The following is a 14,439-nucleotide window of genomic DNA, read 5'->3' as shown; positions in this document are numbered from 1 at the left end:
TGAATGATAGTTAATTTAGATGCATTTGTTCATTGAGTCCTCAGAATAATCTTATGAAATTATTGTGTAGAATTTTCTTTGTGGAGACATTAGAAAGTGGAATTCAGCTTAAGTAGGTTAGCAATGTAATATATTTGAGAAGCCATGACCAGCCTGAAGCTGCATAGACCTGGGTTCAAATCCTGGCTCTGAAACTTAGTAGCCGTCTTCTCTTAGGGAAGTTACTTAATTTCTCTTAAGCCTCTTCTATATGTGAGGATAATAAAAATAATACTGACCATATAGGGTTGTGATAGCTAAATGAACTACATACTCTCTAATGCTACAGTTGGCCCATGGATGCATGATAAATAATAACTCTTATTTGATGATTTGCCCCAAATCACCCAGCTAGTAAATCAGTGCATATCTAATGATGTTTTAAGTTTTAAGTAAAAGTCTAACTAAAAGTGACTTGAAAATGAGAACATTTATAAACTTAAATAACAAGAAAGTATATTGGTCCCATCTGCTTCCATGGTTTCCTAATTGATCATTTGGGTAATAGCAAAGTTCTAGGGTAGCTTTTTTGGAATCCTCTTGGCTGCCCCTTCATGGTCACAGGATGTCTGCCATAGCTCTATGTGTCATATACTCAGTAGTCCCCAAAGATAGGAAAAGCACCTATTTTCTGTAGCACACCAATTTTAAAAATTAAGAGCACTTTCTTAGAAATAGCCCAGGCTTGCCTCATGTCTTATTGACTAGATTTGAGTTCGTTGTCCCTTAAGCACTGAGGAATGGGATGAATCAGATTGGTTCAGACTAATCAAAATCTATCACTGGGTTAAGAGAGGATATATACTTCCCTGAATATGGGACTGCATAGAAGGTGAGCATCTGAACAGAATCTGTCAGCAATAAAGAATGCAGATGGAGAGGGAATGATTTGAATAGCTGTTTTCTATCTATTGAAATGTCACTAAAAACTAGGTTTTCCAAATTGTGGAAAATTCAAATATTTGCTGGTTATTGTTCTTCATATGTTAACACATAGGCTACAGACAGGACATTATTTCTGGAATTGCAGCAGTCAGGATAGAACAAGTAATGTGCTTGCATTAAGATAAATGTCTTACAAAAGACATTAATGTCTATCTTATGAAAGAAATTAAAGATGATACAAATAGATGGAGAGATATACCATGTTCTTGGATTGAAAGAATCGACGTTGTGAAAATGACTATACTACCCAAGCAATCTACAGATTCAATGCAATCCCTATCAAACTACCAATGGCATTTTTCACAGAACTAGAACAAAAAATTTCATAATTTGTATGGAAACACAAAAGACCCCGAATACCCAAAGCAATCTTGAGAAAGAAAAATGGGGCTGGAGGAACCAGGCTCCCAGACTTCAGATTATACTACAAAGCTACAGTAATCAAGACAGTATGGTACTGGCACAAAAACAGAAATATAGATCAGTGGAACAGGATAGAAAACCCAGAGATAAACCCACACAGATATGGTCACCTTATCTTTGATAAAGGAGGCAAGAGAATACAATGGAGAAAAGACAGCCTTTTCAATAAGTGGTGATGGGAAAACTGGACAGCTACATGTAAAAGAATGAAATTAGAACACTCCCTAACACCATACACAAAAATAAACTCAAAATGGACTAAAGACCTAAATGTAAGGCCAGACAGTATAAAACTCTTAGAGGAAGATATAGGCAGAACACTCTATGACATAAATCACAGCAGGATCCTTTTTGACCCACCTCCTAGAGAAATAGAAATAAAAGCAAAAATAAACAAATGGGACCTAATGAAACTTAAAAGCTTTTGCACAGCAAAGGAAATCATAAACAAGATGAAAAGACAACCCTCAGAATGGGAGAAAATATTTGCAAACGAAGCAACTGACAAAGGATTAATCTCCAAAATATACAAGTAGCTCACGCAGCCCAATATCAGAAAAACAAACAACCCAATCCAAAAATGGGCCGAAGACCTAAACAGACTTTTCTCCAAAGAAGATATACAGATTGCCAACAAACACATGAAAGGATGCTCAACATCACTGATCATTAGAGAAACGCAAATCAAAACTACAATGAGGTATCACCTCACACCAGTCAGAATGGCCATCATCAAAAAATCTACAGACAATAAATGCTGGAGGGGGTGTGGAGAAAAGGGAACCCTCTTGCATTGTTGGTGGGAATGTAAATTGATCAGCCACTATGGAGAACAGTATGGAGGTTCCTTAAAAAACAAAATGGAACTACCATATGACCCAGCAATCCCATTACTGGGCATATACTCTGAGAAAACCATAATTCAAAAAGAATCATGTACCACAATATTCATTGCAGAACTATTTATAATAGCCAGGACATGGAAGCAACCTGAGTGTCCATCGGCAGAGGAATGGATAAAGAAGATGGCACATTATACAATGGAATATTACTCAGCCATAAAAAGAAATGAAATTGTGTTATTTGTAGTGAGGTGGTTGGACCTAGAGTCTGTCATACAGAGTGAAGTAAGTCAGAAAGAGAAGAACAAATACCATATGCTAACACATATATATGGAATGTGAAAAGAAAAAAAAAGGTTCTGAAGAACCTAGGGGCACACAGGAATAAAGACGCAGACATAGAGAATGGACTTGAGGACACAGGGAGGGGGAAGGGTAAGCTGGGACGAAGTGAGAGAGTGGCATTGACATATATACACTACCAAATGTAAAATAGATAGCTAGTGGAAAGCAGCCACATAGCACAGGGAGACCAGCTTGGTGCTTTGTGACCACCTAGAGGGGTGGGATAGGGCAGGTGGGAGGGAGTTGCAAGAGGGAGGCGATATGGGGATATATGTATATATATAGCTGATTCACTTTGTTACATAGCAGAAACTAACACAACAATGTAAAGCAATTATATCCAATAAAGATGTTTTAAAAAAAGATAAATGTCTTATATTATCTGTTTTCTTCTTTACAAAGTCCTATTATATTGAGTTCCAGGAGATCTCGATTGACCTGCATATATATTGAATTTTGTTTCAATGACTGTCTCGTGTTTCAGAATGGGAAATATGTCTATACTAAGAATACAAAGAATGGGAAACAAGTCTGTATTACAGAGATTTTTGTTTTGATTAGACTTTATTTTGATTATGGAAATTGGGATGATCTGATTGCAATTAAGAAAAAATTTGAATATTGGTAAATATTTTAAAAGTAAAAACTTACCATTTTAGCTTGATGCAATAATCAAGAATTTGTTATGTAGGTTTTCCTACAAGAAAGCATATTTACCTCCAGTGGGGTTGTTTAATAAATAATATGGCTATATTCCAACTTCACACCAAGGAGAAATTATCATTATCAATCTTTTCCTTTTTTAAAAGTTTAATATTTATTTGAGAGACCATAGTTTACACAATAGGCACATTATTTTGTGTTGTATAAATTACTGAATGAGTATGCTCTGAGTGAAGTCATGTGAAGAGAATTTATTTATGAACTGAGATGGTCAGATGGATCTTGTCCAAGGGCAGAGATCCTTTAAAATATTCCAGTCCAGTAAAGTCAACACATCATTAAAGGGGCTTTTAAATGTGTTTCACGGGTGAAGAGACAACCTTAATTGTGGACTGGTAGTATTTAATAGCTGAGTCCCATCAAAAATGGACTTTAAGAAACTGTGCTGCAGTGATTGTAGTACCATAATAGTTTAGGGAAGTATTTAAAGTTTTGCTATTATATTCTTTATATACTGTATATTGCTGTATATGTTCTACATCTATAAACACATATATTTATATACATAAAATCATAAGTAGTGTGTTGTATGGGCAGTATAAGAGATTGCCAAGGGTAATTTTGACTACTCAAAATTTTGCCTTGCTGGGTGAATCTAAAATCCAGTCTGTGAAAAAGATGGGAGACTACTGAATAGATTTTGATGTTTGCCTTTTTATTTTAACCCCCTAAGAGAGACCCTAATTACTTTGTTTGTATGTATATGTGTATATATAGAATTATACCAATGTAAAAATTTGTGTTTTTGTTCAGGCAACTCGGTGTAACTGCCATCAAAAATCTAAAGAGGAAAAACGCACATATGCTGATAAATATACCCAAACACCCTGGAGAAAAATTCCTGTGAGTAACACATACTCTTATCCTCTTTTCTTGTCATTTACTATTTTGATGTTTTGTTCTACTCTTTTTACTCTAATTTGAATCTGCCATGGCTGTCAGTTTTTTTTTTAAGGTAAGTGGATTTTTCTTGTTCTTAGGTGTTTTTGTGCTTTCTAAAGCTTCTCTTCTGTGTCTTATATGAATGAATGTGCATTTAATAGCTTTTCCATTCTGTACACTGTAGGTCATTTTATTTGAGTGTCCAGTCTCTCTCTTATTGCATGTATTTATGAGAGTAGTAGTTCCCCATGCCCTACAAGAAAAAGAAGTCAAAAATGCAGTCTTCCCTCTTTAGCAGCATATGACTCTGAAAATACATTATGTCGCCTGTTCTTTTTATTTGTCGAGACTTTTCAAATATATTCTGTTATTATAATTACTCAAATATGGAGGCTATTAGGAAGTATAAATGCATTAAGATACAGACAGTAAAGGTTATGTTTTGGGCATAGTTAGGGTAAGGAATGGCTTCTTCTAAACAGTAGAAAATAACCATGCATTCTGTGCTTCTTCATTGTTTTTCAAAAATACTACATCTCAAAACATGTTTAGTGTTAAAAATACACTTTCTGAACTCAGCTCAGGATATGCCTGAGCCAGAGAGTCATCATGGCTATCAGTCATCGTTATCCTATTGTATGGTGCCAAGTAATAGGTATTTCATGGTAAGAGAATGCCTGATAAGCCAACCTTGCTCTTCTTTTGCCTTATTTTAAGCAGTGGAATCCTTGTTAACACAAATGAACAGGGAATTATAATGGTTAGTGTAATCAACAATCTGCTTTTTTTAAACTTAGCTATAGGCCTTTAAAGTTTATAAGATACTTATTTCTTTTCATCTAATAAATAGTTATTTTTTTGTATGCTCTGTATAAAGTACAAAGCTAATAATTAATTTGTTCAACAAAAGTTTGGTGAGCCCCTCCCATCTCAGTTATTAGCCTCTTGAAGTAGAAGTGGGGAATTGGGAAAGAAAATATACAGACAAATAAGGATTCTTCCATTAACAAGTGCTTATTAAAGGAACTGATGATGTGATATAGTTAAAGTGTAGAAAGTGCTGTAAGGTTTAAAGGATTGGGAAAGTCTAGGTGGAAAAATCAAGCTTGGTGAAAAGGGTGAAGGTAGAAAGCAAAAGATGTCAGTGGACAGAGATGAGTTCCAGAATTGAGAATGAGAGACTATTCTACATCAGCACTCTTCCATAGAGTTTCCCTGAGGTCCAGTGCAGTAGCCACTAGCTACATGTGACTGTTGAATACTTGAAAATGTGGCTAGTGTGACTGCAGAAGATAACTGTAAATAATATTTAATTGTAATTAAATGTAAATAGCCACGTATGGCTAGTGGATACCATATTGGACAAAGCATCTCTAGAGTTAATGATGAAGTAGACTTAGATGGATTATAGGAAAGCCACCTGGAACAATAAGGGGAAGTCAGTGAAGGCAATTTTTGGAAGAAATGAAAGAAAATAAAAAAGATAGAGTTCATATTTAGGTAGTGGAAAAAAAGAGAGAAAGAAGGTAAAAATGAGTTGTAGGAGAAGATGGTACCTTCAGAAGAAGAATGTATAAGTCAAGTTCTGACCAAATGTTCTCATGTGAGGGACAGAATGCCCAGATAAAATGGTGAAGTGGATAACATGGAAAGAAGAATAAAAACATGGAAGGTGCCTAATCATTCATATAAGAATACTTGAAGAGACTAGGCATATGCAGGAAAATGGTGATTATGTGAGAAATAAGGATTCACTTTAAACATATAAACTTATAAAACTTTATTTTAAACATAGTGATCCATGTACAAGCATGTTCTTATAAATAATATTATCTTGGACTAAATTTTAAGTTTTTAAAATGTATTTCCCATATCGTTTTTAAAGCATTTAACATCAGTATTTGAAGGTTTGAATAGTTATTTTACACTTTAAGTAAATTCTAAATTTTCACGATAGGTACTTTTATAGAACATTTGTTTGAACGTCTTAATTTAACTAGAGAAGACAAAATACCAGAATACATTTCTAGACTCACACCATCAAAGCTTTTTATTTATGCCCTTGAATCTCAAAGAAGGGATTGCAAGATGGACCCAAAGGATTCACATAATGACCCAACCTGGATTACTCTGAAAATTGAGTGTAGGAATAAACACTGTTTTATTGGTATCAATGGGAAAGTTGCCAATCAGTTAAAACTCAGATTGTGCACAATTTGACCTGATACTAGTTTCCTCTCATATTTTAAGAACTAACTCTTATTATATATAGCAAAGGAGTTAAGAAAGATGCTTTTATATAAAATCTAAATGCTCTGTTGGAATTAGTTTCTAGTACTGAATCACAGATTAATCCACTTTATAGCATATTTAATAGATATGAATAAAATTTATATAAATTCAAGAATTGGAGTATTATCAGCATTATTTGCAATCCTTTGTGCTTAGAATTAGGTTCACATGGCTCAGATTTATTGGATCATACATATATTTCAAAATGTCATAGTCAACTATGTTCCTATTGTAACTATTTATAAAATAGAAAATATTGAATCAGAAAAATATATCACAAACATATCACACACACAAAAATCAATTGTTTATAATTCCCGAAGGAGAAGGCATTTACCTAGTCCTACCAGTCATGATATATGTGCTAGCAAAGAACTCTGCTCCTGTTTGTTCCCTTGCCTGGGAGATAAGATGAAATGTTAAATGTAAGGAACAATATAACCCAAAGATTTGTCTCAAGTACTCTTTCCTAAGTCCTCTTTGTTTTAGACCACATGCCTTTCTGATTTGGAAGTGGGCAGTATTATTGGTTAATTTTTATGTAAGATTAATGTCCTGATTTTAAACTTAGATGTGCCATTTTCTCCCAATTAGAGAGTCGTTACATTACTATTTATATATATTTCCAAAGGGAATTAAGGGATTTATTTCTTTGCTAAGCTCTTTATTTATATTCACTATTACTTATATTTAAAATATGCCACTAGGGGTATTTTAAGTGAAATATCTATATCCTTTGGTGTATAAACTTGTAATATTTAGTGGTCATGCAATAATGTTTAATCAATATTAGACATTGAACATTGACTATGACTTATGTTTCAGTGAGCTAAATGCTGATAGGAACCATCTTTGTACTGAGACATTCCATTTTAGCATGCATGTGAGTATGACAACACACCAGGAATTCTATTATGTGTGTCTTTTACACTGTAGTTTATGAACAATAGCACCTGAAACCAATAACTGAAAAATGGAATTGTTTTTCAAGGCTAGGGACAAATGAAATATAGATATTAGAGCAGCTGAGTGATTTATCTGGTCGTAAATTTAAGGGTATGTAAATTTGTATCCTCTAATACCAAATACCAGAGCTGAAGTAGGCATTTTTGGAACTTTGTTTAAAATATCCACTGAAAGGGACTTCCCTGGTGGCGCAGTGGTGAAGAATCCACCTGCCAATGCAGGGGACATGGGTTTGAGCCCTGGTCCAGGAAGATCCCACATGCCGCGGAGCAACTAAGCCGGTGTGCCACAACTACTGAGCCTGCACTCTAGAGCCCGTGAGCCACAACCGCTGAGCCTGCGTGCCACAACTACTGAAGCCCGCGCGCCTAGAGCCCGGGCCCCACAACAAGAGAAGCCACCGCAATGAGAAGCCCGCGCACCGCAATGAAGAGTAGCCCCTGCTCGCCACAACTAGAGAAAGCCCTCATGCAGCAACAGAGACCCAACGCAGCCAAAAATAAATAAATAAATAATAAATAAATTTTTAAAAAATAATAAATAAAATATCCACTGAAAGAAACAAAGTTTGTGTGCACAGTAGTTAGAAAACAAAGGACAGCACCAAAGTTTTCCACTGCTGGTATCCATTTCATGTGTGTAATGTAGGGTTTAACTTACTGACTTAACACAATGAGGGTGTAGGCAGGACATAGAGAGATTTTACTCTTAGAATTTAATGTTAGATAGCAATCAATGAGAAATGGATGATCCTGTTAGGTTTCCAAGAAGCAGCATGATCAAATTAGTCTTTTAGAAGAAATTAATCAGCTTCCATAAGAGGTAATAAAAGTTGCTCCTCTTTTAGTTTATGCTAGCAGAGTGCTAACTTATTAGGCCTTTATTTGTTGGAACATTCTAACTTCTCTTGTTCTTAGGTAATTACAGAAACATTTTTACAGATGTTTTAGAAAATTACTATTTTTTAAATGTCAGATGTAACTAAATTTTTTTCCTAGAGAATGTCTCTTTAGTATTATGCTCAGAGGGTTCTTTCAAAAAGTTACATTCCTGATATAGCAGAAAAATAATACCATTTCTCTTACCTAGTCCTAAAATTTCTAAGCAAATATAGCTATCCTGATCATTCAGAGCAGTGAAGTGTCAATGTACCTTCAGCCAAAGCCCACCAGGAATATATCTGTAAAACAAGTTGGGTGGATTACTTGTTGCAGCCAGGGAGAACACACATTGTGAAAAATGATATCAAGATTGTATCAGGAAGAACCTTTTATAGGATCTGAGCTTTTCTTGGATGATTTGAGGGAGGGTCTAAGGAATCATGGGTTTGCTCAGATTGGATACTATCAGAAGGTAGAAAAGTCTAGAGTACTTTCTGGATGGCACAGTGTGACCTTGCCTTTATCTGTACTTAGGCAAAATTATGAAGTGACCTTATTTCGTTTCATCTTACCATGGTCTCAGAGTAACCATGGTGTTCTGTGAGATTGTTTATGAGGTCACTGGGCACTAGGGGCTGCTTGTTATCTTTCTCAGAAGGAATACCTGGGCATGAATTAAATAAAAATTTACCAACCAGATGAAATTTCTTTTACTATTGTAACTCTGTAACATTTGGATTGTTACCTCTCTGTTTTTTTAAATCATCTACTGTACTTTGCCATGTTTTAGTGTAGTTATTGGTGGTGGTAGTAGTAATGATTACATAAGAATTATTATGAGGAAAGAGAGAAGTTTGGAGAGTTACAGTTGGATCACATTATGGAGAGACTTAGATGTTAGACTGAGAACTTTCAACTTAATTCTGTAGCCAGAAGTTTCTAGGAGGGGCCAGACTTAACTATATTTTGTTACAGGGAGAGTCATGTGAGAGGAGAAACTGTGATTGTCTTGAGGCAGGGGCTGTGTCTCATTCCTTCATCTGTGCTTAGTGGCTTAGCACAGGGCCCAGTAGGATTGAATCAATTCCAGTGAGAACATAGTGAAGGCAGGGAAAACTACTTAGAAGATTATTATAATAGCCCAGGAGATGAGGCTAGCCTATGATTTTTGATCTCTCATGGAGATGCAGAGAAAATCACTGAGGCAGAATCTGTTGTCTTGAAAAGTGATTAGATGAAAAGGTGTGATGAATGGGAAGAAGATGGATGTAAGTTCTCAAATGTGGATGACTGGGAAGATGACATGTCAGTTAAGAAAATAGGAGAACCAAGAGAAGGGATTTTATTAGGTAAGAAAACTGCTAAAGGTTTTAGATATATATTTTTTAATCACTTGAGATTGAGATTCTGGCAGGACAGAAGGGTAGAGGAGTTTGAATATGTAGGATTGGAACTTGAAAGGTGCCGGAGAAGTTAGATACAGATGTAGATTCAAAGTGGGGTGGTGGGAGGTGGGAATGAGTTTATGGAAGACAGAAATCTCTAGTAAAGAGTTTCATCCACTAAGGAAGCTCAGTGCTACAGTGCCAACTGCCACAGACCCCTTTCAGAGCAAATTAGACCATTCCAGGAGGCTTCCTAAGCTCTCCCAGAGAGGGAGACACAAGCAAACTAATCTTCCTGAATCAGGAAAAGTTTTATCTCGTCAGTGCTAAGATTAAAAATTCTCCATCCTCTAAGCTCAGGTGGTAACTCTTATCTGTTCTCATCCCTTGCTTTAAGAAAAAGCAGCTGGGGCCTCCCTGGTGGCGCAAGTGGTTGAGAGTCCGCCTGCGGATGCAGGGGATACGGGTTCGTGCCCCGGTCTGGGAGGATCCCATGTGCCGCGGAGCGGCTGGGCCCGTGAGCCATGGCCGCTGAGCCTGCGCGTCCGGAGCCTGTGCTCCGCAGCGGGGGAGGCCACAACAGTGAGAGGCCCGCATACCGCAAAAAAAAAAAAAAAAAAAAAAAAAAAAGCAGCTGCTGAGGGAAGAGCTGCAAGTGTTCTGAAGAACTTGGCTCACTGTTCTTTATCTTATCCCACAAGGTTCGAGTTCACAGAAAGATGTTTTTACTTGTTCTCCCTAGGCTTTATCTTGAGAGAAATGAAATTTCCTCTAAAACCCTGAATCCAGATACTCTTGTTTTTTTTAATGTTTTCGTATTCTTTTATTTTGTTCTTGTTTGTTTGCATATGTATGTGTTTTGTCCCACCGATTTAAAGTGTAACTAGAATGTTATGCATATGGTTAAACTATATGTCAGATATCCTATGTTTTCCTGCAAGTAGATTTTTTTTCCCCTTGGATGTGATATATTCATATGCATTCCTACTGCTTTTTGTTTTTGTATACAACCATTGTGATTTCTCCAGCAGAAAGCATCTCATATCTTCATCTTAAAAGTCAGCAGAAGATTTAAAGTAGACTCAGATGAGAAAAAGGCCCTTTCCTGGGCAGAGCTTAGGGATCTTCACAGCATCAACTAGGAAAGAATTATGCACTTTCCTGCCCTCTAATTAGTGCTCCAATATAATTGTAATGTGAGCTACATATATAATATAAATGCTTTAGTATCCAAATTAAAGCAAGAAGAAACATGCAAAATTAATTTTAATAAAATACTCTGTTTAACCCAGTAGTACCATTTGAACATGTAATCAATATAAAGAAGATATTGAGATACGTTATATTCTAGTTTTTGTTTTTGTATGAAGTCTTTGACATCTTGTGTGTATTTTACATTTATACCACATTTCGACTGAGACTATCTGCTTAACCCCATATAGCTGCTAGCAACCATATTGGACAGTGCAGCTCTGAATGGAGGTCACTGGGTTTGGCTTTAAACCTGAACTATGTAGCAGGAATTGACCAAAAAAACACAAAATAGAAAATTCCTTCAGGTTTTAAACCATAGGTCCATTTATTCATTCATTCATTGAACTTTGACTAGTTTTTTCTATATTTCAATCCCAGTGCTAAGGGCTTTAGATACTAAATAAAAGACATTGCTTTATTCTTAGTTTATGATACTCATGGACAGACAGCAAAGTGTAAATCAGATGATAGGACAGTGAGGCCTTGTTTCTGGACCAGAGGATGGTGGACATGTCTTCCAGTTACGGGGACTAGACCTTCTGGCTCTCAAATCTATCTTTACGTGGCCGTGACTTCCAGCAGTCTTCAGTTCAGGAGTGTAGTGTATTCCAGCACTCACTGCTGGAAGAGATCTATCCGTCTGGGAACTTTTTCTTTCTTTGTTAATACTGTCTTTTTGCTCAAAATCATGTTTCCCATCCTTTCCTTACATCTTTTAAATCATACGTCTTCTAAGTTTCTAAGTCAGGGTCTTCCGTACAAGTGCCCTTCTTGGTAGAAACACTCCCAGTAGACATGGAATCATGGGGAGCCAGCACATGCTGTTTCTTAGCACTGCTGCTTGGTGTTGCTCACATGGCTGCTGTCTCTGAACTTGCCTGGTCTCAAGGTTTAGTTAGTCATGTTTTATAGCTGTTTCAGTTGTTTTTTTTTTTTACTATTGAAAGGAATATATAATTATCTTTTTATTATCAGGGAAATTACCTTTAGTATGTAGAGATGAGAAGGTTGTTAAACATGTTTTCCTTCTCTCCCCAAGAAAATATGATCCTACCAATACAATTAGCGTTTCAAATAATTTTCCTCAGTATCACTCTAATGTGCATTGTTTTTACTCCTCTATTTATGTTTTTACTTTTTATTTTAAATTCTTGTAGATTCATAGGAAGTTGCAAAAATAGATCCCTTATTTCACCCAATATCCCACAACAGTTACATTTTATATAGCTGTAGTACAGTGTCAAAACCGAAATTGACTTTAGAGTATGTGTAGTTCTGTGCCATTTTATCACTTGTGTAGATTCCTGCAACAACTACCATATTTAAAACCCAGAATTATTGCACCACTACAAAGTTCTCTCTTCTGCGCTGCCTTTTAATAGTCACAACCACTTCTTCCCCTACCATTCCTAACCCCTGACAACCACTAATGTTTTCCATATCTAAATTTTGTCATTTCAAGAATTTTATATAAATGGTGTTATACAGTGTGTGAGCTTTTGAGATTGGCTTTTTTTCACCCAACATAATACCCTGGAGATCCATCCAAGTAGTTGTGTCTATCAGTAATTTGTTCCTTTTTACTGCTGAGTAGTAGACCATAATATGGATGTTCCGCAGTTTTTTTAACCACTTGTGTCTATAATAGATAGACATGTTGGTAGTTTCCAGTTTTTGGCTATTACAGATAAAGCTGTTATGAATATTTGTGTAGATGTAAATTTTCATTTCTCTAGGTTAAATGCCCAGTAGTGCGGTTTCTGGGTAATGTTGTAACTGTACGTTTAGTTTTCAGAGAAACTGGCAAACTGTCAGAGTAGCTGTGCTATTTTAGATTCTCATCAGCATAGTATGAGTGATCCAGTTTCTCTGCATCCTCACTAGCATTTAGTGTTGTCATTATTATTTTTTTAATTTTAGCCATTCTGGTAGGTGTGTAGTTGATATCTCATTGATTTGTTGGTCTTGGGGGAATAAAGAATGGGTATCATTGTATTTGTTTTTTAAGATTTTTAGGTGCTTGTAGTGTGTGTCCAGGCCTGGCAGATGTTATAGCTTCATCTCTAGGTAAACACAATAACTTAATTTAATTCAGTTTGAATCAGTAAACAGAGTCTCCCGTTTGCTGGGGACGGTTAGGCAGAGAATGTGGGACATTTAACATCTTTTAAACTCCTGACAGGTTCTAGGTATTCTTACAGATACTTTCACTTAAATTATTTTAAAGAACTAATGATTTATCATGAGAGACAATTTAATACAGTTGATTAAATGCCATATAAATAGAGTTATAAAATTAAAGGATAACAATGACTCTGGAGTGGGGGTGTGTGAGCCAAATGAATTACAACTAAAAGTGAGACGTTTCTTAGAGATGAACCATTCTATCTTAGTTCGTTCAGGCACCTATAACAGAATACCACAGACTGGCTTATAAACAATAGAAATTTATTTCTTACAGTTCTGGAGGCTGGAAATATCAAGATCAAGGCACCAGCCTGCTTCCTGGTTTAGAGACAGCCGTCTTTTCCCTGTGTCCTCCACATGGTGGAAGGGGTGAGGGGGCTTTCTGGGATTTCTTTCACAGGGCACTAATCCTATTCGTAAGGGCTCCAACCTCATGAGCTAATCACTACCCAAAGGCCCACCTCCAAACCATCACACTGGGGCAGTAGGTTTCAACATATGAAACTTGGGGGCGGGGACACAGATGACTTAGTCTGTAGCACATTCCAATCCTGCATCTTACAAATGAAGAGACTGAGACTCAGAGAAGATCAGTGGCTTCCTCAAGGTTGTAGGCTCTTAGAAGATCCAAGGAAAAACACAGTTCCTTGATTCCCAGTGGGTACTATTTCCATAAACCCCCAGGGAGACCTTATTTCTTTGAGAAGGAATCTCTGACTGCTGGTTTAGTTTATATACAAAATCCCTATCTGAAAGTTTCTTTACCCAGTGCAGTGAGTAGAAGCTGGTCCTGCCTGGTGAAACCCATAGGGAGAAAAGTACATGCCCCTTCTTGGCTGAGGACTTGCTTTGTGTAGGGGTTTTGGACCAAAACATCTCTGAAACAGCAAAATGGAGTTGTATCAGGTAATATCTATGGAGAGCACCTGGGGTCATCACCCTATTAAATATTTCCTAATGTGTTTTTACAAACATCCATGGCTAAATTAGTGGAGAAGTTACAATAATTTCAAAAGACAGGATCTTTATTTACTAGGATACTCTAAAGATCATTAATTTTATTTAGTTTCTTGTAGCTATTTGTTTCCTTAATCAACATAGAAAATGGATCTTTTTTTGGTTTTTGTTTTATAGTGAGCAATGTAGGATTATTCTTATATTTAAATAAGTGTCTGATTATACTGAACCTGAGGCAAGGAATGTTGATACAGGGGTGTACATAAGGTTTTTATTTGGATCAGTGTTCCCGAAATATCTAAACATCAGTAAAATACA

The 14,439-nt window shown here is 36.3% G+C and overlaps 1 protein-coding gene across 9 annotated transcripts in view; it reads left to right on the top strand.

Moving 5' to 3' along the window:
- Window positions 1–14,439, top strand: part of CCSER2 (coiled-coil serine rich protein 2) — a 146,779-nt gene that overhangs the window by 118,334 nt on the left and 14,006 nt on the right. For all 9 annotated transcript variants that reach the window (XM_060103404.1, XM_060103359.1, XM_060103394.1 and 6 more), the window contains one exon: window positions 4,071–4,160. In XM_060103404.1, coding sequence (XP_059959387.1) covers window positions 4,071–4,160 — 90 coding nt within the window. The remainder of the gene's footprint in view (window positions 1–4,070; window positions 4,161–14,439) is intronic.

This window comes from Mesoplodon densirostris, chromosome 1 (assembly GCF_025265405.1).
Source record: "Mesoplodon densirostris isolate mMesDen1 chromosome 1, mMesDen1 primary haplotype, whole genome shotgun sequence".
Taxonomy (NCBI): domain Eukaryota; kingdom Metazoa; phylum Chordata; class Mammalia; order Artiodactyla; family Ziphiidae; genus Mesoplodon; species Mesoplodon densirostris.
Note: the sequence above shows the minus strand (reverse complement) of the source record. Positions and strands in the feature narration are given on the sequence as shown.